Genomic DNA, 25,149 nt, shown 5'->3' with positions numbered 1-25,149 from the left:
GGTGATAGCCGAGGCTATATGAACCACCCCACCGCCGGCACTCGGATAGTTATCTTGGGCATAGCATTTTACCAAATCACCTCATTCTTTGGGGCACACGTGAGGAACACAAATGCGAACAAGCCTGAATGGTCCCCAGGACATATGCAACTGAAAACTCACACCCCAGAAGTGACTCGAACCCATACTCCCAGAAGCAACGCATCTGGTATGTACAAGACGCCTTAATCCACTTGACCATCACGACCGGACAAAAATCATATAGCCTCGGCTATCACCTCATTTTGTCCGGTCGTGATGGTCAAGTGGATTAAGGCGTCTTGTACATACCAGATGCGTTGCTTCTGGGAGTATGGGTTCGAGTCACTTCTGGGGTGTGAGTTTTCAGTTGCATATGTCCTGGGGACCATTCAGGCTTGTTCGCATTTGTGTTCCTCACGTGTGCCCCAAAGAATGAGGTGATTTGGTAAAATGCTATGCCCAAGATAACTATCCGAGTGCCGGCGGTGGGGTGGTTCATATAGCCTCGGCTATCACCTCGTTTTGTCCGGTCGTGATGGTCAAGTGGATTAAGGCGTCTTGTACATACCAGATGCGTTGCTTCTGGGAGTATGGGTTCGAGTCACTTCTGGGGTGTGAGTTTTCAGTTGCATATGTCCTGGGGACCATTCAGGCTTGTTCGCATTTGTGTTCCTCACGTGTGCCCCAAAGAATGAGGTGATTTGGTAAAATGCTATGCCCAAGATAACTATCCGAGTGCCGGCGGTGGGGTGGTTCATATAGCCTCGGCTATCACCTCATTTTGTCCGGTCGTGATGGTCAAGTGGATTAAGGCGTCTTGTACATACCAGATGCGTTGCTTCTGGGAGTATGGGTTCGAGTCACTTCTGGGGTGTGAGTTTTCAGTTGCATATGTCCTGGGGACCATTCAGGCTTGTTCGCATTTGTGTTCCTCACGTGTGCCCCAAAGAATGAGGTGATTTGGTAAAATGCTATGCCCAAGATAACTATCCGAGTGCCGGCGGTGGGGTGGTTCATATAGCCTCGGCTATCACCTCATTTTGTCCGGTCGTGATGGTCAAGTGGATTAAGGCGTCTTGTACATACCAGATGCGTTGCTTCTGGGAGTATGGGTTCGAGTCACTTCTGGGGTGTGAGTTTTCAGTTGCATATGTCCTGGGGACCATTCAGGCTTGTTCGCATTTGTGTTCCTCACGTGTGCCCCAAAGAATGAGGTGATTTGGTAAAATGCTATGCCCAAGATAACTATCCGAGTGCCGGCGGTGGGGTGGTTCATATAGCCTCGGCTATCACCTCATTTTGTCCGGTCGTGATGGTCAAGTGGATTAAGGCGTCTTGTACATACCAGATGCGTTGCTTCTGGGAGTATGGGTTCGAGTCACTTCTGGGGTGTGAGTTTTCAGTTGCATATGTCCTGGGGACCATTCAGGCTTGTTCGCATTTGTGTTCCTCACGTGTGCCCCAAAGAATGAGGTGATTTGGTAAAATGCTATGCCCAAGATAACTATCCGAGTGCCGGCGGTGGGGTGGTTCATATAGCCTCGGCTATCACCTCGTTTTGTCCGGTCGTGATGGTCAAGTGGATTAAGGCGTCTTGTACATACCAGATGCGTTGCTTCTGGGAGTATGGGTTCGAGTCACTTCTGGGGTGTGAGTTTTCAGTTGCATATGTCCTGGGGACCATTCAGGCTTGTTCGCATATATATATATATATATATATATATATATATATATATATATATATATATATATATATATATATATATATATATATATATATATATAAGGAGATAGTTGTCAGGAGAGGTGACAAGTCGCCAATATATGTCATTCTTAAAAAAGACGAATATCTGGCGAAAATGAACCTCATACTCTCTGACCAAACTAAGTTCCAAAGGGTAACGAAGGACACTACAGCCGAATTGAAAGCAAAGGTCAACAAACTGATCGAAACTGTGAACGCCAAGAAATTCGGACTCCACCTGCCAAAGATCATTGGGGAATATAAACCTGGATATGCGTATGGAAATGTCAAGACACACAAGCATGGAAACCCACTTCGGCCAATCATTAGCCAGATACCCACACCCACGTACAGACTGGCGAAGCGACTCAACGGCCTGCTGACTCCTTATGTTCCTTGCGCCTTCAGCCTGAAGTCTCCAAAGGAATTTGTTGACTTACTGCGGGGCACACGGGCCACAGGGATAAGAGCCTCGTTGGACGTAGAATCGCTGTTCACTAACGTACCAGTGGACGAGACAATCGGGATGATAGCCGACAGAGTGTATCGTGAGCCTGTACTCCTCTTGACATACCAGAAAATATCCTAAGGAAACTACTCCAAGCTTGTACTAAAGAGGCACCCTTCTTGAGCCCGGATGGGCACATGTATAAGCAAGTAGATGGGGTCGCCATGGGTTCTCCCCTAGGTGTCCTGTTTGCAAACTTCTACATGGGTACCATCGAGCAAAAAGTCTTAGTCGACATGAACATGAAACCGGCCATATACTGCAGGTAAGTTGACGACATTTTTACACAGGTACCTGATGTCAGACATCTGCAGGAGTTGAAGGAGGCATTTGAGCGGAGTTCCGTGCTGCGTTTCACTTACGAGATGGAAAAGGATGGGAAGCTGCCCTTTCTAGATGTAACAGTCATGGAAAAGAGCGGAGGTTTCCACACTGCAGTCTACACTAAGGAAACGAACATAGAAATGTGCCTAAATGCCAAAAGCGACTGCCCAGATAGGTACAAGAGGAGTGTTGTTAACGCATATGTCGACCGTGCTCTCAGCCACAGCTCAGAATGGAAGCAAGTCGACGAAGAACTCTGTAGGGTAAGGCAGGTCCTAGTCAACAACGGCTTCTCCAATGGTTTCGTCGAAGACATCATAAGAAGGAAAGTGAAACGCCATGCAACCTCTGAAGAGACAACCAACACAGCACCTATACCCCCTATTAGACTATTTTATAGGAACTTCTTTTCCACCGCTCATAAAACGGAGGAAAGGGTCCTGAAAGATATTGTTAATAGAAACGTTATCCCCACAGACAAAAATCAGAGGATACAACTGACGATTTACTATAAAACCAGAAAAACGGCCAGCCTACTCATGAGAAACTCTCCAGACACAAAACAGAACGCTTTAAAAGAGACTAACGTCGTCTATGCCTTCAAATGCCCTCTTGGGGACTGTAAGCTCCAAAAAACCCAGTATATAGCCAAGACAACAACATCTCTTTCTAGGCGTTTAACGATGCATAAGCAACAGGGCTCCATTAAGGAACATATAATCTCTTCCCACAAACAAACCATCGCCAGAGAAATCCTAGTAAACAACACAGAAATCATCGATAGATACAGCGATAGCAGGCGGCTTGACGTTTGCGAGGCATTACACATCAAGAAGTCAACACCAGCAATCAACAGCCAATTAATGCACAACTATATTCTACCCACCTCAAGACTCCGCTCCAATATAGAAGCATCAAGAAATATGGACCAATAGGCTTTCTACAATCACTTCTATTCAATACCCATTGTTTCATGTTCTGGCTTGTGTTGATGAAATTAATACCTTATTAAATACCACCTCACCCCATCCACCTCACTCAAATGTAGATATAAACAAAATCGGAGATGTGTAAGTTCTATTCAGTTGTGTATGTGTTAACTAAAGTCTTTGAAAATGTAATAAGTTTTACGAAACGCGCTCAAGTGTCGCGTCAGACTAGAAATAAAAATGAATTTTGGAGAATTGATTTTTGATTTACCTCCAACAGTGAAAAGAAATGTACGAAAGATTGAGAAAATTCGTGTTAGAATTATTAATCTTACTTTTTCGGTCATATTTAATAATATATGTCTACAGGAAAGACTGCTACCAAAATATACTAATTATATATATATATATATATATATATATATATATATATATATATATATATATATATATATATATATATATATATATATATATATATATATATATATATATATATATATATATATATATATATATATATATATATATTAGTATATTTTGGTAGCAGTCTTTCCTGTAGACATATATTATTAAATAGGACCGAAAAAGTAAGACTAATAATTCTAACACGAATTTTCTCTATCTTTCTTACGTTTCTTTTCACTGTTGATGGTAATTCAAAGATCAATTCTCCAAAATTCATTTTTATTTCCAGTCTGACGTGACACTTGAGCGCGTTTCGTAAAACTTACTACATTTTCAAAAACTTTAGTTTACAAACACACAACTGAAAATGAATAGAGCTTACACATCTTCGAGGTTTATATCTACATTTGGGTGAGGTGGATGAGGTGAAAAACGAACTTTCAACAATGGGTATTCAATGGGTATTAAATTCCAACACAAGACACAACACGAAACAATGGGTATTGAATGGGTATTAAATTCAAACACAAGACAGAACACGAAACAATGGGGTATTGAATGGAAGTAATTGTAGAAAGCCTATTGGTCCATATTTCTTGATGTTTCTATATTGGAGCGGAGTCTTGAAGTGGGTAGAATACAGTTGTGCATTAATTGGCTGTTGATTGCTGGTGTTGACTTCTTGATGTGTAGTGCCTCGCAGACGTCAAGCCGCCTGCTATCCCTGTATCTATCGATGATTTTTACGAAACGCGCTCAAGTGTCGCGTCAGACTAGAAATAAAAATGAATTTTGGAGAATTGATCTTTGAATTACCATCAACAGTGAAAAGAAACGTAAGAAAGATAGAGAAAATTCGTGTTAGAATTATTAATCTTACTTTTTCGGTCATATTTAATAATATATATATATATATATATATATATATATATATATATATATATATATATATATATATATATATATATATATATATATATATATATATATATATATATATATATATATATATATATATATATATATATAAGAAAAGAGAAAACGCATGTTTCCTACATGTCTAATTTCATAATGCTTGTGGGTATACAATATTTTTTCTTGTTCCACTGTCTGTGGAGATATAGAGATTGTCTGATTGCTGACTTTAGAACACGCAACATATAATTGTCCATGTGAGAAGCAATCCGTGTCTAAATCTAAACCGCACAATTCTAAAGATTAGCCCTGAGCATTGTTGATGGTGGTTGTAAACGCCAATCGAATTGGGAATTAAAATCTCTTAAATTTAAATGGCAAATCCATTGCAATCATAGGAAATGAGGAATGAGGACATCTTCACCTTTGAAAGGTCCTATCAAGATTGTTGCTTCTACGGCTTTGCTGAATAATTTTTTACTGGAAGCCATGTGCCGTTGCTAAGCTTTCGCTGGTTGATATTTCGTAACATGATAATTGGCACGCCGATTTTTAATTGCAGTTCGTGCGGTGATGGTATCCCTGGCAGATCGAGTGAATTAAAAAATTCTGTTGGATAATTAACCGCTTCATCTGCTTCCACCACAGTGTCGACGGACTTGTATGTGACTGCCTCGCTTTGTATGTTAGACTGAATAATATAGTTAAGTTCTTAGACGTCTTTGTTCTTGGCCGCACGCACAGCTCGTTCACTCAGCCAATTGTGATTCTGATAATTGGTTTGAATCTTGGGAAATACTTTTTCAACCAATTCTTCTTTTGACATCACTAAATTGTAGAAGTTATGAGGCAATGAAATTCGTCCTAAGGTCAAATCAATCGGTACGTTTCCGTTCACAATTTCCAGAAATTGATGTGAGAATATCTCAGCTGATGAGTCGTTTTGCAGTCGGACACGCATATTTGTAGTTAATTTTAACATCTTTACGTGGCGCCACAAAGTAGAGAATTTCAGGCAAGCATTTATTTCGTCCGCTGGTGTCGATCGAGGAATTACAGGTAATGTTTGCATGAAATCTCCTGCAAGCAATATTAATGCATTCCCAAATGGTCTGATGTTTCCACGTAATCTTGCAATGATCGATCAAGAGCCTTGAACGATTTTTTCTGGGCCATTATGCATTCATCCCAAACAATAAGTTTACAGTTCTGCAAACATTTTCCCATGCCAGATGCTTTGGTAATGTTGCGCATGGGAGTTTCAATGAATTGCATGTTCAATGGCAATTTCAAAGCCGAAGTAGCAGTTCTTCCACCTCGTAGCAATATCGCAGCTATTCCGGACGATGCAAGAGCTAAGGTTATGCCATTTTGGGATCGAAATGCTGCCAAAATCATTCTAATTAGAAAAATTTTACAGTTCCTCCTGGCGCATATAAGAAGATTTCTCCAAACCCGTTATTGACACTTTGAATTATTTCATCGTAAATGCCTTTTCACTCAAGCGTTAGCTTAAGAATATTTGATTGCACATACAATAATAGATCACCCGTGTTATAATTTTGTTTACGATGCAATTCTACAACGAACGAAGCGGCAGCAAATTGATTCGGCGATGACATTCCCATCATTCGAATGAGAACTTTGTTCACGATTTCTAAGCACAAACCTTTAATCTTTATCAATTCTTCGTTGTAGACTTCTGCTATGAAATTCATGTTCATATTTGAATTTTCCTACCGTATTCGACGGACAATATCTTCAGCCATGTGCGATTTGTGTTTCTCCCATACTCCGTTAGAGAAGGAGAGCAGGTGGTCAATATGAATGCAAACAATGCACGAATTTGATTCGGATGTGACGTGTTGGACGCGTCATTAATGCACACATCCCAATGTCGGTCGTTCTCCAATAAATTCAGAGCATGACATACACTACTGAAAGTGGCATGTGTTACGCCGCTGACAAATCTCAATTGCTGGAAAGACGTTGAACCGGGCACATTTACCAACAGCATGCGAAGAAAGAAGCATTCATCTTGATTGGAATGCTTTATGTACTGTCTGCTTATCGTAGTTTGTTTGAATATGCCAGGTTGTCCGTCGACTCGCTCTCCTCGTTTTCGTCGTTCAAATGATTTTCTACTGGCATTACATGTGTAATACGTAGGCACTTCTGAATACAGCAATGTTTTCGCAAACGAGTCATTTTGACATAATGTGAAGAGAGCAGTTAACGTTGTAGCCGGTGGAGTCATAGCTGTTGCACATTTGCAACTGTGAAATAAACGTGTTGTCCATTTTCTTGTTTTAAAACAAAAACAAAAAAATACTAACGAAATATTTCAATTCAAACGCCGATCAATCGACACAGCTCAATATCACCACCAATTGCAGTGAAAAATAAGAAGAACAGTTAAGAAAACATGATGAAAAACAATGAAAAAAGAAACAAATAAGCTATACCCACGAAATGAATGGTGTGGTAAACAACACAGCTTAATTTCAACGCAATGTCACCCAAAATAATTAAATCAAAATGAAAAAAATCAAAATCTATGAAAATTCAATATATCAATGCAATCGGAAACATTGAAATTGAATCATAACATATCTTGTATATCGTATGTTGCTCTTATGTGCAACAGATGGCACTGTTTTTCAAAAAATGCATGTTCTGCTTTGTGTCTGGAGAGTACTCTCCAGACACAAAGCAGAACGCTTTAAAAGAGACCAAGTTGTCTATGCCTTCAAATGCCCACTTGGGGACTGTAAGCCTCAAAGAATTCAGTATATAGGCAAGACAACAACATCTCTTTCCAGGCGATTAACGATGCATAAGCAACAGGGCTCCATTAAGGAACATATAATCTCTTCCCACAACCAGACCATCACCAGAGAAGTCTTAACAAAAAACACGGAAATCATCGATAGATACAGCGATAGCAGGCGGCTTGATATCTGCGAGGCACTACACATTAAGAAGTCGATACCAGCAATCAACAGCCAATTAATGCACAACTATATTCTACCCACTTCAAGACTTCGCACCAATATAGAAGCATCAAGAAATATGGGCCAATAGGCCCTTTGCAGTTACTTCCATTCTTCCCTTTAACTTACAAAATATTATACCCATTGTTTCGTGTTCTGTCTTGTGTTGAAAGTTTGTTTTCACCTCATCCAAAACTGTTGTAACATATCACCTCACCCAAATGCAGGTATAAAATCAAAGCTGTTTAAACTCTGTTTAGTGTTTGCAGGTTATAGTTGTGTGTGTGTAAACTAAAGTCTTTGAAAATGTAATAAGTTATTACGAAACGCGTTCAAGTGTCACGTCAGACTAGAAATAAAAATGAATTTTGGAGAACTGATTTTTCAATTACCATCAACAATGAAAAGAAATATAAGAAATATTGAGAAAATTCGTGTTATAATTATTAATCTTACTTTTTCGGTCATATTTAATAATATATGTCTACAGGAAAGACTGCTACCAAAATATACTAATATATATATATATATTATTAAATATTACCGAAAAAGTAAGATTAATAATTCTAACACAAATTTTCTCGATCTTTCTTATGTTTCTTTTCACTGTTGATGGTAATTGAAAAATCAATTCTCCAAAATTCATTTTTATTTCTAGTCTGATGCGACACTTGAGCACATTTCGTAAAACTTATTACATTTTCAAAGACAAAGAAATACAACTATAACTGAATAGAGCTTAAACAGATTGATTGATTGATGAAGATTAAGCCACCCAAGAGGTGGCACGGGCATGAATAACCCGTAAGTGGTACAATTTTTTTTTCTCAGTATTCTGAGTTTGCATTTAACCATCAAGCTGTTATCGCGGGGGAGGATACTGCTTCACAGTCTTTATGAGGGTGTCCAGCTGCTGGACACCTTTGTTGACCAGGAGAGAGCTTAAACATCTTCGATTTTTTTTTATACCTGCATTTGGGTGAGGTGATATGTTACAACAGTTTTGGATGAGGTGAAAACAAACTTTCAACACAAGCCAGAACACGAAACAATGGGTATTGAAGGTAAGAATGGAAGTAATTGCAGAGGGCCTATTGGCCCATATTTCTTGATGCTTCTATACTGGAGCGGAGTCTTGAAGTGGGTAGAATATAGTTGTGCATTAATTGGCTGTTGATTGCTGGTGTTGACTTCTTGATGTGTAGTGCCTCGCAGATGTCAAGCCGCTTGCTATCGCTGTATCTATCGATGATTTCTGTGTTGTTTGCTAAGATTTCTCTGGTGATGGATTGGTTGTGGGAAGAGATTATATGTTCCGTAATGGAGCCCTGTTGCTTATGCATCGTTAAACGCCTGGAAAGAGATGTTGTTGTCTTGCCTATATACTGAGTTTTTTGAGGCTTACAGTCCCCAAGAGGGCATTTGAAGGCATAGACGACGTTGGTCTCTTTTAAAGCGTTCTGCTTTGTGTCTGGAGAGTTTCTCATAAGTAGGCTGGCCGTTTTCTTGGTTTTATAGTAAATCGTCAGTTGTATCTTCTGATTTTTGTCTGTAGGGATAACGTTTCTATTAACAATATCTTTCAGGACCCTTTCCTCCATTTTATGAGCTGTGGAAAAGAAGTTCCTGTAAAATAGTCTAACAGGGGGTATAGGTGTTGTGTTAGTCTCTTCAGAGGTTGCATAGCATTTCACTTTCCTTCTTATGATGTCTTCAACGAAACCATTGGAGAAGCCGTTGTTGACTAGGACCTGCCTTACCCTACAGAGTTCTTCGTCGACTTGCTTCCATCCTGAGCTGTGGCTGAGAGCACGGTCGACATAAGCGTTAACAACACTCCACTTGTACCTGTCTGGGCAGTCACTGTTGGCATTTAGGCACATTCCTATGTTTGTTTCCTTCGTGTAGAACACTAAGGAAACAAACATAGGAATGTGCCTAAATGTTTCCTTAGTGTAGAACACTAAGGAAACAAACATAGGAATATAAGATCACAGAGGCGCGTTGCACACCCGTTGCGTTACCTAACCTAACACACCTGTAGGCTCGTTGCGCAGTTCAGTGGTTAAAAAACTCTTAATGAACGTATTATCTTAAAATGGGACTCTGATTTTTTTTAACAAAACTGAACTTTGAACAAATTCGGTCCTAAACTGGTCTCTGAAAATGTTCAGTCTTTAACTGGTATCTGAAAAATTTGGGTGTTAAACTGGTCTCTGAAAAAATCGGTCTTAAACTGATCTCTGAACAAATTTCAATTTTCCCCATAAGAATTCTTTGAGATTGCATCGGTGACATTTACCCTGAATTTCTGCCATAAGATTTCTTTAAGATAGCAGTAGTGACCTTTGCCCTGAATTTCCCCCCTATGAATCCTTTAAGAATGCAGCGAGTATTTTCCAGGTCCGAACACGGGACCTCTTTTAGAGTGGCGGCTTACCGAGGATTTGATTCCTGAATTTCCCCCCATAATAACTCCTTAAGACGTCTGGGGAACTAAAACTCTGACAAATTTTACCTTAAAACCCCTGGAGGCTAAGAGGAAACAAAAACTAACAAATTTTGCCCTAAAACCCCCTGAGAGCTTAGCTTAAACTGGCCCCAAAAATGTCTAGTTTCAGCTAAGCTACCATCCCTACTAGTCTGCTCTTCTCCCCTCTAACCTCTAACAGTCAGACATTTCCACGTGCTGTATTTATATAAAAGGGGTATCCGGCTGCGCCTAGGTCCATTTATCCCCTTTCCCACCCTTTTCCCCTCATCTTCAGTCTTAACCATATCTCCTTCTTGATCTCCTCGGCCCGATCGCCTCCCTTCCCCTTTGTTCCTCCCCCATACTTCCTGCCCCCCTCCATGCTTCCTCCTTTTCCACTCTTCTCTCAGAAAATATATTATAAAGAAGTTCTGAAACAACTGTATGAGTCTCTCAGAAATTATATTTAATAACTAATAATTCTATGGGAATCAATATTTCACACTTGATTCCATGAAAATCTCCTGGGAGTGTTTATATATAGTAATATTTCTTAACACATTTAGCTTAGGCCGACCCCGACCAGCCTATGTCCGCCTGTAGTATCCAAGACCATTTTCCCTGTAAAGTTGTGTGGGATAAGCCTAAAGTATCCGCCTTCCAACTTTAGAAAGACAGATGGACGACAGACAAACAGGCAAACATTTTGTCTTATTGTACAGATATATATTTATAGATAAACAGCAACATCTATTTCAAGACGCCGACAATGTACATAAAACAAAACTTTATCAAGGACCAAATAATTTTTATACCAAGCAGACATTTACAAGAGATATCGTGACAGCATCACTTATATAATCAACAGATAGCGGATAATGAGAGATTAGAATCACTTCACGTCCAGCTGTCACCTGCCGCCCCAACCGACCAATATGACCGTTGAACAATATTACCTGATTACCGTCTCACTTCTCACCACACATGCATGGAATAATTAATGATGTGTTTGCCAATTTGAATTCATTTCCCTATGCCTCTATCGATACTAAACTGATCACCTTAGCGATGCACGTCTTGGCCAATAACACTGTAAATTGAACTTCGGAGTTCAGTTTCAACTTCCTTCCAAGTAGAGAAAGCAAGAAACAAAGAGAAGATTCATGCTAGTGTCACCGATGGAACTATTTCATACATATTCAAAGCACTTTTTAAAGCCCCCCCCCCCAAACCCGCCCTCAACCTTAACATCACGGAATAACTTCCTGATATCGGGAACACGAAGAATATTGAGGGTCCGGCTGGTCAGGTGCTGATCTCTCCCAGGAACTATCCCACAACCGTTGCCTAAACACCAGGTAACTATTTACTGCTAGTCGGACACTACATACACGAGGCGTGGTTGTAGCCCGCACTGCCACTCTGGAGTGCTACTCACCTCTAATGTCTAGCACACACTAAAATATTTACGAACAGACTGAAACCCTTACAAACAATATCGGTCGGATTCGAGCCTCTTAGAGACAGGATCTACAAAACACCAATCCTTAAGTGTTTGCCTCTCTTCACCCAGCAGTAGCCGGGTGAAGGTCCGGGCAAAACTATTTTGGTAAGACTTGAAATAAGACTCTGTGTCTGCTGACAAGAGTCAAAAGTGGTCCTCTACCCCACTTGTAGAAACAACGTGTCTTCAAGCAGAGTTTGCTCCCAAATTGTCACAACACACAGGAATAGCGCACTAGTACCAAAGGCCGCTGCTCAATATACTGGTGAGAAGGGAAGTTACAAGCGTACAACCGTGGTTAGACTACAGCAACCATTGTTATTGTAGCCTCCAGCGGCGGCGGCCAGCTTCTTGTGCACCCTATACTCATACTGTGAGTGGTAGTATATTGTGCAAACTGTACTCATACTGTGAGTGGTAGTATATTGTGCACCTTGTACTCATACTGTGAGTGGTAGTATATTGTGCAAACTGTACTCATACTGTGAGTGGTAGTATATTGTGCAACCTGTACTCATACTGTGAGTAGCAGTTAATTGTGCACCCTATACTCATACTGTGAGTGGTAGTATATTGTGCAAACTGTACTCATACTGTGAGTGGTAGTATATTGTGCACCTTGTACTCATACTGTGAGTGGTAGTATATTGTGCAAACTGTACTCATACTGTGAGTGGTAGTATATTGTGCACCCTGTACTCATACTGTGAGTGGTAGTATATTGTGCACCCTGTACTCATACTGTGAGTGGTAGTATATTGTGCACCCTGTACTCATACTGTGAGTGGTATTATATTGTGCAAACTGTACTCATACTGTGAGTGGTAGTATATTGTGCACCCTGTACTCATACTGTGAGTGGTAGTTTATTGTGCACCCTATACTCATACTGTGAGTGGTAGTATATTGTGCACCCTGTACTTATACTGTGAGTGGTAGTTTATTGTGCACCCTGTACTCATACTGTGAGTGGTAAATTATTGTGCACCCTGTACTCATACTGTGAGTGGTAATTTATTGTGCAACCTGTACTCATACTGTGAGTGGTAGTTTCTTTGTGCACCCTGTACTCATACTGTGATGGTAGTATATTGTGCACCCTGTACTCATACTGTGAGTGGGTAGTATATTGTGCACCCTGTACTCATACTGTGAGTGGTAGTATATTGTGCACCCTGTACTCATTACTGTGAGTGGTATTATATTGTGCACCCTATACTCATACTGTGAGTGGTAGTTTATTGTGCACCCTATACTCATACTGTGAGTGGTAGTATATTGTGCACCCTATACTCATACTGTGAGTGGTAGTTTATTGTGCACCCTATACTCATACTGTGAGTGGTAGTTTATTGTGCACCCTGTACTTATACTGTGAGTGGTAGTTTATTGTGCACCCTATACTCATACTGTGAGTGGTAGTTTATTGTGCACCCTGTACTCATACTGTGAGTGGTAAATTATTGTGCACCCTGTACTCATACTGTGAGTGGTAATTTATTGTGCAACCTGTACTCATACTGTGAGTGGTAGTTTCTTTGTGCACTCCTGTACTCATACTGTGAGTGGTAATTTATTGTGCAACCTGTACTCATAATGTGAGTGGTAGTTTCTTTGTGCACCCTGTACTCATACTGTGAGTCGAAGTTTATCGTAAGCCTTGCACTCATACTACTCAAAGGTGCTAATGATCACACAGGTGCTAGTGGTCCTACTGGTGCTAGTGGTCACACTGGTCCTAGTGGTCACACTGGTGCTAGTGGTCACACAGTTGCTAGTGGTCACACTGGTATAAGTGATCACACTGGTGCTAGTGATCACACTGGTGCTAGTGGTCACACTGGTGCTAGTGGTCACACTGGTGCTAGTGGTCACACAGGTGCTAGTGGTCACACTGGTATAAGTGATCACACTAGTGCTAGTGGTAACACTGGTGATAGTGGTCACACAGGTGGTAGTGGTCACACTGGTGCTAGTGATCACACTGGTGCTAGTGGTCACACTGGTGCTAGTGGTCACACTGGTGGAAGTGGTCACACTGGTGCTAGTGATCACACTGGTGCTAGTGATCACACTGGTGCTAGTGGTCACACTGGTGCTAGTGGTCACACTGGTGGAAGTGGTCACACTGGTGCTAGTGATCACACTGGTGCTAGTGATCACACTGGTGCTAGTGGTCACACTGGTGCTAGTGATCACACTGGTGCTAGTGGTCACACTGGTGCTAGTGGTCATACTGGTGGTAGTGGTCACACTGGTGCTAGTGATCACACTGATGATAGTGATCAGATTGGAGCTAGTGGTCACACTCGTGGTAGTGGTCACACTGGTGCTAGTGGTCAAACTGGTGCTAGTGATCACACAGGTACTAGTGGTCACACTGGTGCTAGTGATCACACTGGTGCTGGTGATCGCACTGGTGCAAGTGATCACACTGGTGCTAGTGATCACACAGATACTAGTGGTCACACTGGTGCTAGTGATCATACTGGTGCTAGTGGTCACTCTGGTGCTAGTGGTCACACAGGTGCTGGTGATCACACTGGTGCTAGTGATCATCCTGATGCTAGTGGTCACACTGGTGCTAGTGGTCACACTGGTACTAGTAGTCACACTGGTGCTAGTGGTCACACTGGTACTAGTAGTCACACTGGTGCTAGTGGTCACACTGGTACAAGTGGTCACTCTGGTGCAAGTGGTCACAATGGTGCAAGTGGTCACACTGGTGCTAGTGGTCACACTGGTGCAAGTGGTCACACTGGTGCTAGTGGTCACACTGGTGCTAGTCATCACACTGGTGCTAGTGGTCACACTGGTGCTAGTGGTCACACTGGTGCTAGTGATCCCACTGGTGCTAGTGATGACACTGGTGCTAGTGACCACACTGGTGCTAGTGTTCACACTGGTGCTAGTGGTCACACTGGTGCTAGTGGTCACACTGGTGCTAGTGGTCACACTGGTGCTAGTAGTCACACTGGTGCTAGTGGTCACACTGGTGCTAGTGATCAGCTAGTTCTAGTAATCACACTGGTGCTAGTGATCAAATTGGTGCTAGTAATCACACTGGTGCTATTGGTCACACTGGTGCTAGTGATCATACTGTAGCTAGTGATGACATTGGTGCTAGTGATCACACTGGTGCTAGTGGTCACACTGGTGCTATTGGTAACACTGGTGCTAGTGATCACACTGGTTCTTTTGATCATACAGGTACTAGTGTTCACACAGGAGCTAATGGTCACACTGGTGCTAGTGATTATACTGGTGCTAGTGGTCACACTGGTGCTAGTGATTACACAGGTGCTAGTGATCACACTGGTGCTTGTGGTCACACTGGTGCAAGTGATAACACTGATGCTAGTGGTCACACTGGTGCATGTGATCACACTGGTGCTAGGGGTCACACTGTTGCTATTGGTCACACTGGTGCTAGTGATTACAGAGGTGCTAGTGATCACACTGGTGCTTGTGGTCTCACTGGCGCTGGTGGTCACACTGGTGCTAGTGGTCACATTGGTGAAAGTGGTCACACTGGTGCTATTGATCACTCAGGTGCTAGTGGTCCTAATGGTGCTAGTGGTCACACAGGTGCTAGTGAACACACTGGTGCTAGTGGTCACACTGGTGCTAGTGATCACACTGGAGCTAGTGATCACACAGGTGCTAGTGGTCACACTGATGCAAATGGTCACACTGGTACAAATGGTCAAACAGGGGATAGTGATCATCCTGGTGCTAGTGGCCACACTGGTGCTAGTAGTCACACTGGTGCTAGTGGACACACTGGTGCAAGTGGTCACACTGGTGCAAATGGTCACACTGGTGCAAGTGATTACACAGGTGCTAGTGATCACACTGGTGCTTGTGGTCACACTGGTGCTAATGATCACACTGATGCTAATGGTCACACTGGTATTTTGGTCACACTGGTGCTTGTAGTCACACTAGTGCTAGTGCTCACACTGGTGCTAGTGGACACACTGGTGCAAGTGGTCCCTCTGGTGCAAGTGGTCACACTGGTGCTATTGGTCACACTGGTGCTAGTGATTACACAGGTACTAGTGATCACACTGGTGCATGTGGTCACACTGGTGCATGTGATCACTCGGGTGCTAGTGGTCACACTGGTGCAAATGGTCACACTGGTACAAATGGTCAAACAGGTGATAGTGATCATCCTGGTGCTACTGGCACACTGGTGCTAGGGGTCACACTAGTGCTAGTGGTCACACTGGTGCTAGTGGACATACTGGTGCAAGTGGTCACACTGGTGCAAATGGTCACACTGGTGCAAGTCGTCAGTCTGGTGCTAGTAATCACACTGGTGCTAGTGGTCACACTGCTGCTAGTGGTCACTCTGGTGCGAGTGGTCACACTGGTGTTAGTGGTCATACTGGTGCTAGTGGTCACACTGGTGCAATTGGTCACACTGGTGCTAGTGGTCATAACGGTGCTAGTGGTCACACTTGTGCTAGTGGTCACACTTGTGCAAATGATCACACAGGTGCTTGTGATCACACTGGTGGTAGTGATTATCCTGATGCTAGAGATCATCCTGGTGCTAATGGTCACACTGGTGTAAATGGACACACTGGAGTTAGTGGTCACACTGGAGACTGGAGATAGTTATCAACCTGGTGCTAGTGGTCACACTGGTGCTAGTGTTCATCCTGGTGCTAGTGATCATCCTGGAACTAGTGGTCACACTGGTGCTAGTAATCACACTGGTGCTAATGGTCACTCTGGTGCTAGTGATCATCTTGGTGCTAGTTGCCACACTGGTGCTAGTGATCATCCTGATGCTAGCGGTCACACTGGTGCTAGTGGTCTCACTGATGCAAGTGGTGACTATGGTGCTAGTGGTCACTTTGGTGCAAGTAGTCACACTGGTGCTAGTGGTCACATTGGTGGTAATGTTCACATTGGTGCTAGTGGTCACACTGGAGCTTGTAGTCACACTAATGCTAGTAATCACACTGTTGCTAGTGGTCATACTGGTGCAAGTGGTCACACTGGTGCTTGTAGTCACACACTTGTAAGTGGTCACACTGGTACTAGTGGTCACATTGGTGCTTATGATCATACTGGAGCTAGTGGTCACACTGGTGCTAGTGATCAAACTGGTGCTAGTGATTACACTTGTGCTTGTGATCACACTGGTGCTTGTTATCACACTGGTGCTAGTGGTCACACTGGTGCTAGTTATCACACTGGTGTTTGTGGTCACACTGGTGCTTGTGATCACACTGGTGCTTGTGCTTACACTGATGCCAGTGGTCAAACTGGTGCTAATGGTCACACTGGATCTAGTGTTCACACCGGTGCTAGTGGTCACAATGGTGCTAGTGATCACACAAGTGCTATTGGTCACACTGGTGCTAGTGGTCACACTGGTGCTAGTAATCACACTGGGCTAGTGGTCACACTGGTACTTGTGATAACACTGGTGCTAGTGGTCACACTGGTGCTAGTGGCCACTGGTGCTTGTGATCACACTGATGCCAGTGGGCACACTGGTGCTAGTGGTCACACTGGTGCTAGTGGTCACTGGTGCCAGTGGTCACACTTGTACCAGTGATCTTACAGGTGTAAGCGGTCACACTGGTGCTAGTGGTCACACTGGTGCATGTGGTCACACTGGTGCATGTGATCACACTGGTGCTAGTGATCACACTGGTGCTAGTAGTCACAATGGTGCTAGTGATCACACAGGTGTTAGTGATCACACAGGTGCTAGTGGTCCCAATGGTGCTAGTGGTCGCACTAGTGCTAGTGAACACACTGGTGCTAGTGATCACACTGGTGCTTGTGATCACACTGGTGCTAGTGATCACACTGGTGCTAGTGATCACACTTGTGCTAGTGATCACACAAGTGCTAGTGGTCACACTGGTGCAAATGGTCTCACTGGTGTAAAAGGTCAAACTGGTGCTAGTGATCATCCTGGTGCTAGTGGTCACACTGGTGCTAGTGGTCACACTAGTGCTAATTGTCACACTGGCGCTAGTGGGCTCACTGGTGCAAATGGTCACACTGGTGCAAGTGGTCACACTGGTGCTAGTGGTCACACTGGTGCTAGTAATCACACTGGTACTAGTGGTCACACTGGTGCTAGTGGTCACACTGGTGCAAGTGGTCAATCTGGTTCTAGCGGTCACACTGGTGCTAGTGGTCACACTGGTGCAATTGGTCACACTGGTGCTAGTGGCCATACTGGTGCTAGTGTTCACACTTGTGCTAGTAGTCACACTGGTGCTAGTGGTCACTCTGGTGCTAGTGATCATACTGGTGCTAGTGGTCACACTGGTGCAAATGGTCACACAGTTGCTTGTGATCACACTGGTGCTAGTGGTCAAACTGGTGCTAGTGATCACACAGGTACTAGTGGTCACACTGGTGCTAGTGATCACACTGGTGCTGGTGATCGCACTGGTGCAAGTGATCACACTGGTGCAAGTGATCACACAGATACTAGTGGTCACACTGGTGCTAGTGATCATAATGGTGCTAGTGGTCACACTGGTGCTAGTGGTCACACAAGTGCTGGTGGTCACACTGGTGCTAGTGATCATCCTGATGTTATTGGTCACATTGGTGCTAGTGGTCACACTAGTACTAGCAGTCACACTGGTGCTAATGGTCACACTGGTACAAGTGGTCACTCTGGTGCAAGTGGTCACAATGGTGCAAGTGGTCACACTGGTGCAAGTGGTCACACTGGTGCTAGTGGTCAAACTGGTGCTAGTCATCACACTGGTGCTAGTGGTCACACTGGTGCTAGTGGTCACACTGGTGCTAGTGATCCCACTGGTGCTAGTGATGACAATGGGGTTAGTGGTCACACTGGTGCTAGTGATCACACTAGTTCTAGTAATCACACTGGTGCTAGTGATCAAATTGGTGCTAGTAATCACACTGGTGCTATTGGTCACACTGGTGCTAGTGATCATACTGTAGCTAGTGATGATATTGGTGCTAGTGATCACACTGGTGCTAGTGGTGACACTGGTGCTATTGGTAACACTAGTGCTAGTGATCACACCAGTGCTAGTGATAACATTCGTGCTTGTGATCACATAGGAACTAGTGTTCACACAGGAGCTAGTGGTAAAACTGGTGCTAGTCATCACACTGGTGCTAGTGGTCAAACTGGTGCTTGTGGTCACACTGGTGCATGTGGTCACACTGGTGCTAGAGGTCATACTGGTGCTAGTGGTCACACTGGTGCTAGTGATCACATTAGTTCTAGTAATCACACTGGTGCTAGTGATCAAATTGGTGCTAGTAATCACACTGGTGCTATTGGTCACACTGGTGCTAGTGATCATACTGTAGATAGTGATGATATTGGTGCTAGTGATCACACTGGTGCTAGTGGTGACACTGGTGCTATTGGTAACACTAGTGCTAGTGATCACACCAGTGCTAGTGATAACATTCGTGCTTGTGATCACACAGGTACTAGTGGTCACACAGGAGCTAGTGGTCACACTGGTGCTAGTGATTATAGTGGTGCTAGTGGTCACACTGGTGCTAGTGGTCACACTGGTGCCAGTGATCACACTGGTGCTAGTGGCCACACTGGTGCTAGTGGTCACACTGGTGCTTGTAGTCACACTGGTGCTTGTGATCACACTGGTGCTAGCAGTCACACTGGTGCTTGTGATAACACTGGTGCTATATAGTGATCACACTGATGCTAGTGATCACACTGGTGCTAGTGATCACACTGGTGCTAGTGGTCACATTGGTGCTTGTAGTCACACTGGTGCTAGTGATCACACTGGTGCTAGTGATCACACATGTGCTAGTGGTCACACTGGTACTTGTGATAACACTGGTGCTAATGGTCACACTGGTGCTAGTGGTCACACTGGTATTTTGGTCACACTGGTGCTTGTAGTCACACTGTTGCTAGTGGTCACTGATGCCAGTGGTCACACTTGTGCCAGTGATCATGCAGGTGTAAGTGGTCACACTGGTGTTAGTGGGCACACTGGTGCTTGTGGTCACACTGGTGCTAATGGTCACACTGGTGCTAGTGGTCACACTGGTATTTTGGTCACACTGGTGCTTGTAGTCACACTGTTGCTAGTGGTCACACTGGTGCTTGTGTTCACACTGGTGCTAGTGGTCACACTGGTGTTAGTGGTCACACTAGTGCTAATTGTCACACTGGCGCTAGTGGGCTCACTGGTGCAAATGGTCACACTGGTGCAAGTGGTCACACTGGTGCTAGTGGTCACACTGGTGCTAGTAATCACACTGGTACTAGTGGTCACACTGGTGCTAGTGGTCACACTGGTGCAAGTGGTCAATCTGGTTCTAGCGGTCACACTGGTGCTAGTGGTCACACTGGTGCAATTGGTCACACTGGTGCTAGTGGCCATACTGGTGCTAGTGTTCACACTTGTGCTAGTAGTCACACTGGTGCTAGTGGTCACTCTGGTGCTAGTGATCATACTGGTGCTAGTGGTCACACTGGTGCAAATGGTCACACAGTTGCTTGTGATCACACTGGTGCTAGTGGTCAAACTGGTGCTAGTGATCACACAGGTACTAGTGGTCACACTGGTGCTAGTGATCACACTGGTGCTGGTGATCGCACTGGTGCAAGTGATCACACTGGTGCAAGTGATCACACAGATACTAGTGGTCACACTGGTGCTAGTGATCATAATGGTGCTAGTGGTCACACTGGTGCTAGTGGTCACACAAGTGCTGGTGGTCACACTGGTGCTAGTGATCATCCTGATGTTATTGGTCACATTGGTGCTAGTGGTCACACTAGTACTAGTAGTCACACTGGTGATAATGGTCACACTGGTACAAGTGGTCACTCTGGTGCAAGTGGTCACAATGGTGCAAGTGGTCACACTGGTGCAAGTGGTCACACTGGTGCTAGTGGTCACACTGGTGCTAGTGGTCACACTGGTGCTAGTGATCCCACTGGTGCTAGTGATGACAATGGGGTTAGTGGTCACACTGGTGCTAGTGATCACACTAGTTCTAGTAATCACACTGGTGCTAGTGATCAAATTGGTGCTAGTAATCACACTGGTGCTATTGGTCACACTGGTGCTAGTGATCATACTGTAGCTAGTGATGATATTGGTGCTAGTGATCACACTGGTGCTAGTGGTGACACTGGTGCTATTGGTAACACTAGTGCTAGTGATCACACCAGTGCTAGTGATAACATTCGTGCTTGTGATCACATAGGTACTAGTGTTCACACACGAGCTAGTGGTAAAACTGGTGCTAGTCATCACACTGGTGCTAGTGGTCAAACTGGTGCTTGTGGTCACACTGGTGCATGTGGTCACACTGGTGCTAGAGGTCATACTGGTGCTAGTGGTCACACTGGTGCTAGTGATCACATTAGTTCTAGTAATCACACTGGTGCTAGTGATCAAATTGGTGCTAGTAATCACACTGGTGCTATTGGTCACACTGGTGCTAGTGATCATACTGTAGATAGTGATGATATTGGTGCTAGTGATCACACTGGTGCTAGTGGTGACACTGGTGCTATTGGTAACACTAGTGCTAGTGATCACACCAGTGCTAGTGATAACATTCGTGCTTGTGATCACACAGGTACTAGTGTTCACACAGGAGCTAGTGGTCACACTGGTGCTAGTGATTATAGTGGTGCTAGTGGTCACACTGGTGCTAGTGGTCACACTGGTGCCAGTGATCACACTGGTGCTAGTGGCCACACTGGTGCTAGTGGTCACACTGGTGCTTGTAGTCACACTGGTGCTTGTGATCACACTGGTGCTAGCAGTCACACTGGTACTTGTGATCACACTGGTGCTATATAGTGATCACACTGATGATAGTGATCACACTGGTGCTAGTGATCACACTGGTGCTAGTGGTCACATTGGTGCTTGTAGTCACACTGGTGCTAGTGATCACACTGGTGCTAGTGATCACACATGTGCTAGTGGTCACACTGGTACTTGTGATAACACTTGTGCTTGTGATCACACTGATGCCAGTGGGCACACTGGTGCTAGTGGTCACACTGGTGCTAGTGGTCACTGATGCCAGTGGTCACACTTGTGCCAGTGATCATGCAGGTGTAAGTGGTCACACTGGTGTTAGTGGGCACACTGGTGCTTGTGGTCACACTGGTGCTAATGGTCACACTGGTGCTAGTGGTCACACTGGTATTTTGGTCACACTGGTGCTTGTAGTCACACTGTTGCTAGTGGTCACACTGGTGCTTGTGTTCACACTGGTGCTAGTGGTCACACTGGTGTTAGTGGTCACACTGGTGCTTGTGGTCACACTGGTGCAAGTGATAACACTGATGCTAGTGGTCACACTGGTGCATGTGATCACACTGGTGCTAGGGGTCACATTGTTGCTATTGGTCACACTGGTGCTAGTGATTACAGAGGTGCTAGTGATCACACTGGAGCTTGTGGTCTCACTGGCGCTGGTGGTCACACTGGTGCTAGTGGTCACATTGGTGAAAGTGGTCACACTGGTGCTATTGATCACTCAGGTGCTAGTGGTCCTAATGGTGCTAGTGGTCACACAGGTGCTAGTGAACACACTGGTGCTAGTGGTCACACTGGTGCTAGTGATCACACTGGAGCTAGTGATCACACAGGTGCTAGTGGTCACACTGATGCAAATGGTCACACTGGTACAAATGGTCAAACAGGGGATAGTGATCATCCTGGTGCTAGTGGCCACACTGGTGCTAGTAGTCACACTGGTGCTAGTGGACACACTGGTGCAAGTGGTCACACTGGTGCAAATGGTCACACTGGTGCAAGTGATTACACAGGTGCTAGTGATCACACTGGTGCTTGTGGTCACACTGGTGCTAGTGATCACACTGATGCTAATGGTCACACTGGTATTATGGTCACACTGGTGCTTGTAGTCACACTAGTGCTAGTGCTCACACTGGTGCTAGTGGACACACTGGTGCAAGTGGTCCCTCTGGTGCAAGTGGTCACACTGGTGCTATTGGTCACACTGGTGCTAGTGATTACACAGGTACTAGTGATCACACTGGTGCTTGTGGTCTCACTGGTGCAAGTGATAACACTGATGCTAGTGGTCACACTGGTGCATGTGGTCACACTGGTGCATGTGATCACTCGGGTGCTAGTGGTCACACTGGTGCAAATGGTCACACCGGTACAAATGGTCAAACAGGTGATAGTGATCATCCTGGTGCTACTGGCACACTGGTGCTAGGGGTCACAGTAGTGCTAGTGGTCACACTGGTGCTAGTGGACATACTGGTGCAAGTGGTCACACTGGTGCAAATGGTCACACTGGTGCAAGTCGTCAGTCTGGTGCTAGTAATCACACTGGTGCTAGTGGTCACACTGCTGCTAGTGGTCACACTGGTGCGAGTGGTCACACTGGTGTTAGTGGTCATACTGGTGCTAGTGGTCACACTGGTGCAATTGGTCACACTGGTGCTAGTGGTCATAACGGTGCTAGTGGTCACACTTGTGCTAGTGGTCACACTTGTGCAAATGATCACACAGGTGCTTGTGATCACACTGGTGGTAGTGATTATGCTGATGCTAGAGATCATCCTGGTGCTAATGGTCACACTGGTGTAATAGGACACACTGGAGTTAGTGGTCACACTGGAGCTAGTTATCAACCTGGTGCTAGTGGTCACACTGGTGCTAGTGATCATCCTGGTGCTAGTGATCATCCTGGTTCTAATGGTCACACTGGTGTAAATAAACGCACTGGTGCTAGTGGTCAAACTGGTGCTAGTGATCATCCTGGAACTAGTGGTCACACTGGTGCTAGTAATCACACTGGTGCTAGTGGTCACTCTGGTGCTAGTGATCATCTTGGTGCTAGTTGCCACACTGGTGCTAGTGATCATCCTGATGCTAGCGGTCACACTGGTGCTAGTGGTCTCACTGGTGCAAGTGGTGACTATGGTGCTAGTGGTCACTTTGGTGCAAGTAGTCACACTGGTGCTAGTGGTCACATTGGTGGTAATGTTCACATTGGTGCTAGTGGTCACACTGGAGCTTGTAGTCACACTAATGCTAGTAATCACACTGTTGCTAGTGGTCATACTGGTGCAAGTGGTCACACTGGTGCTTGTAGTCACACACTTGTAAGTGGTCACACTGGTGCTAGTGGTCACATTGGTGCTTATGATCATACTGGAGCTAGTGGTCACACTGGTGCTAGTGATCAAACTGGTGCTAGTGATTACACTTGTGCTTGTAATCACACTGGTGCTTGTTATCACACTGGTGCTAATGGTCACACTGGTGCTAGTTATCACACTGGTGTTTGTGGTCACACTGGTGCTTGTGATCACACTGGTGCTTGTGCTTACACTGATGCCAGTGGTCAAACTGGTGCTAATGGTCACACTGGATCTAGTGTTCACACCGGTGCTAGTGGCCACAATGGTGCTAGTGATCACACAGGTGCTATTGGTCACACTGGTGCTAGTGGTCACACTGGTGCTTGTAATCACACTGGGCTAGTGGTCACACTGGTACTTGTGATAACACTGGTGCTAGTGGTCACACTGGTGCTAGTGGCCACTGGTGCTTGTGATCACACTGATGCCAGTGGGCACACTGGTGCTAGTGGTCACACTGGTGCTAGTGGTCACTGGTGCCAGTGGTCACACTTGTACCAGTGATCTTACAGGTGTAAGCGGTCACACTGGTGCTAGTGGTCACACTGGTGCATGTGGTCACACTGGTGCATGTGATCACAATGGTGCTAGTGGTCCCAATGGTGCTAGTGGTCACACTAGTGCTAGTGAACACACTGGTGCTAGTGATCACACTGGTGCTTGTGATCACACTGGTGCTAGTGATCACACTGGTGCTAGTGATCACACTTGTGCTAGTGATCACACAGGTGCTAGTGGTCACACTGGTGCAAATGGTCTCACTGGTGTAAAAGGTCAAACTGGTGCTAGTGATCATCCTGGTGCTAGTGGTCACACTGGTGCTAGTGGTCACACTAGTGCTAATTGTCACACTGGCGCTAGTGGGCTCACTGGTGCAAATGGTCACACTGGTGCAAGTGGTCACACTGGTGCTAGTGGTCACATTGGTGCTAGTAATCACACTGGTACTAGTTGTCACACTGGTGCTAGTGGTCACACTGGTGCAAGTGGTCAATCTGGTTCTAGCGGTCACACTGGTGCTAGTGGTCACACTGGTGCAATTGGTCACACTGGTGCTAGTGGCCATACTGGTGCTAGTGTTCACACTTGTGCTAGTAGTCACACTGGTGCTAGTGGTCACTCTGGTGCTAGTGATCATACTGGTGCTAGTGGTCACACTGGTGCAAATGG

At 44.7% G+C, this 25,149-nt stretch overlaps 1 protein-coding gene across 1 annotated transcript in view; it reads left to right on the top strand.

Moving 5' to 3' along the window:
• Window positions 1-6,026: 6,026 nt before the first annotated feature.
• LOC138370467 (pneumococcal serine-rich repeat protein-like) overlaps window positions 6,027-25,149 on the top strand; it is a 38,758-nt gene continuing 19,635 nt past the window's right edge. Inside the window, exons 1-14 of the mRNA XM_069334836.1 lie at window positions 6,027-6,209; window positions 6,548-6,663; window positions 14,857-15,731; window positions 15,875-15,982; window positions 16,421-17,323; window positions 17,406-18,107; window positions 18,198-19,277; window positions 19,465-19,872; window positions 20,376-21,419; window positions 21,827-21,997; window positions 22,339-22,482; window positions 22,842-23,003; window positions 23,345-24,439; window positions 24,708-25,121. Coding sequence (XP_069190937.1) covers window positions 6,027-6,209; window positions 6,548-6,663; window positions 14,857-15,731; window positions 15,875-15,982; window positions 16,421-17,323; window positions 17,406-18,107; window positions 18,198-19,277; window positions 19,465-19,872; window positions 20,376-21,419; window positions 21,827-21,997; window positions 22,339-22,482; window positions 22,842-23,003; window positions 23,345-24,439; window positions 24,708-25,121 — 7,405 coding nt within the window. The remainder of the gene's footprint in view (window positions 6,210-6,547; window positions 6,664-14,856; window positions 15,732-15,874; window positions 15,983-16,420; window positions 17,324-17,405; window positions 18,108-18,197; window positions 19,278-19,464; window positions 19,873-20,375; window positions 21,420-21,826; window positions 21,998-22,338; window positions 22,483-22,841; window positions 23,004-23,344; window positions 24,440-24,707; window positions 25,122-25,149) is intronic.

Source organism: Procambarus clarkii, chromosome 32 (assembly GCF_040958095.1).
Source record: "Procambarus clarkii isolate CNS0578487 chromosome 32, FALCON_Pclarkii_2.0, whole genome shotgun sequence".
Taxonomy (NCBI): domain Eukaryota; kingdom Metazoa; phylum Arthropoda; class Malacostraca; order Decapoda; family Cambaridae; genus Procambarus; species Procambarus clarkii.
This window is presented reverse-complemented; position numbering and strand designations above follow the sequence as displayed.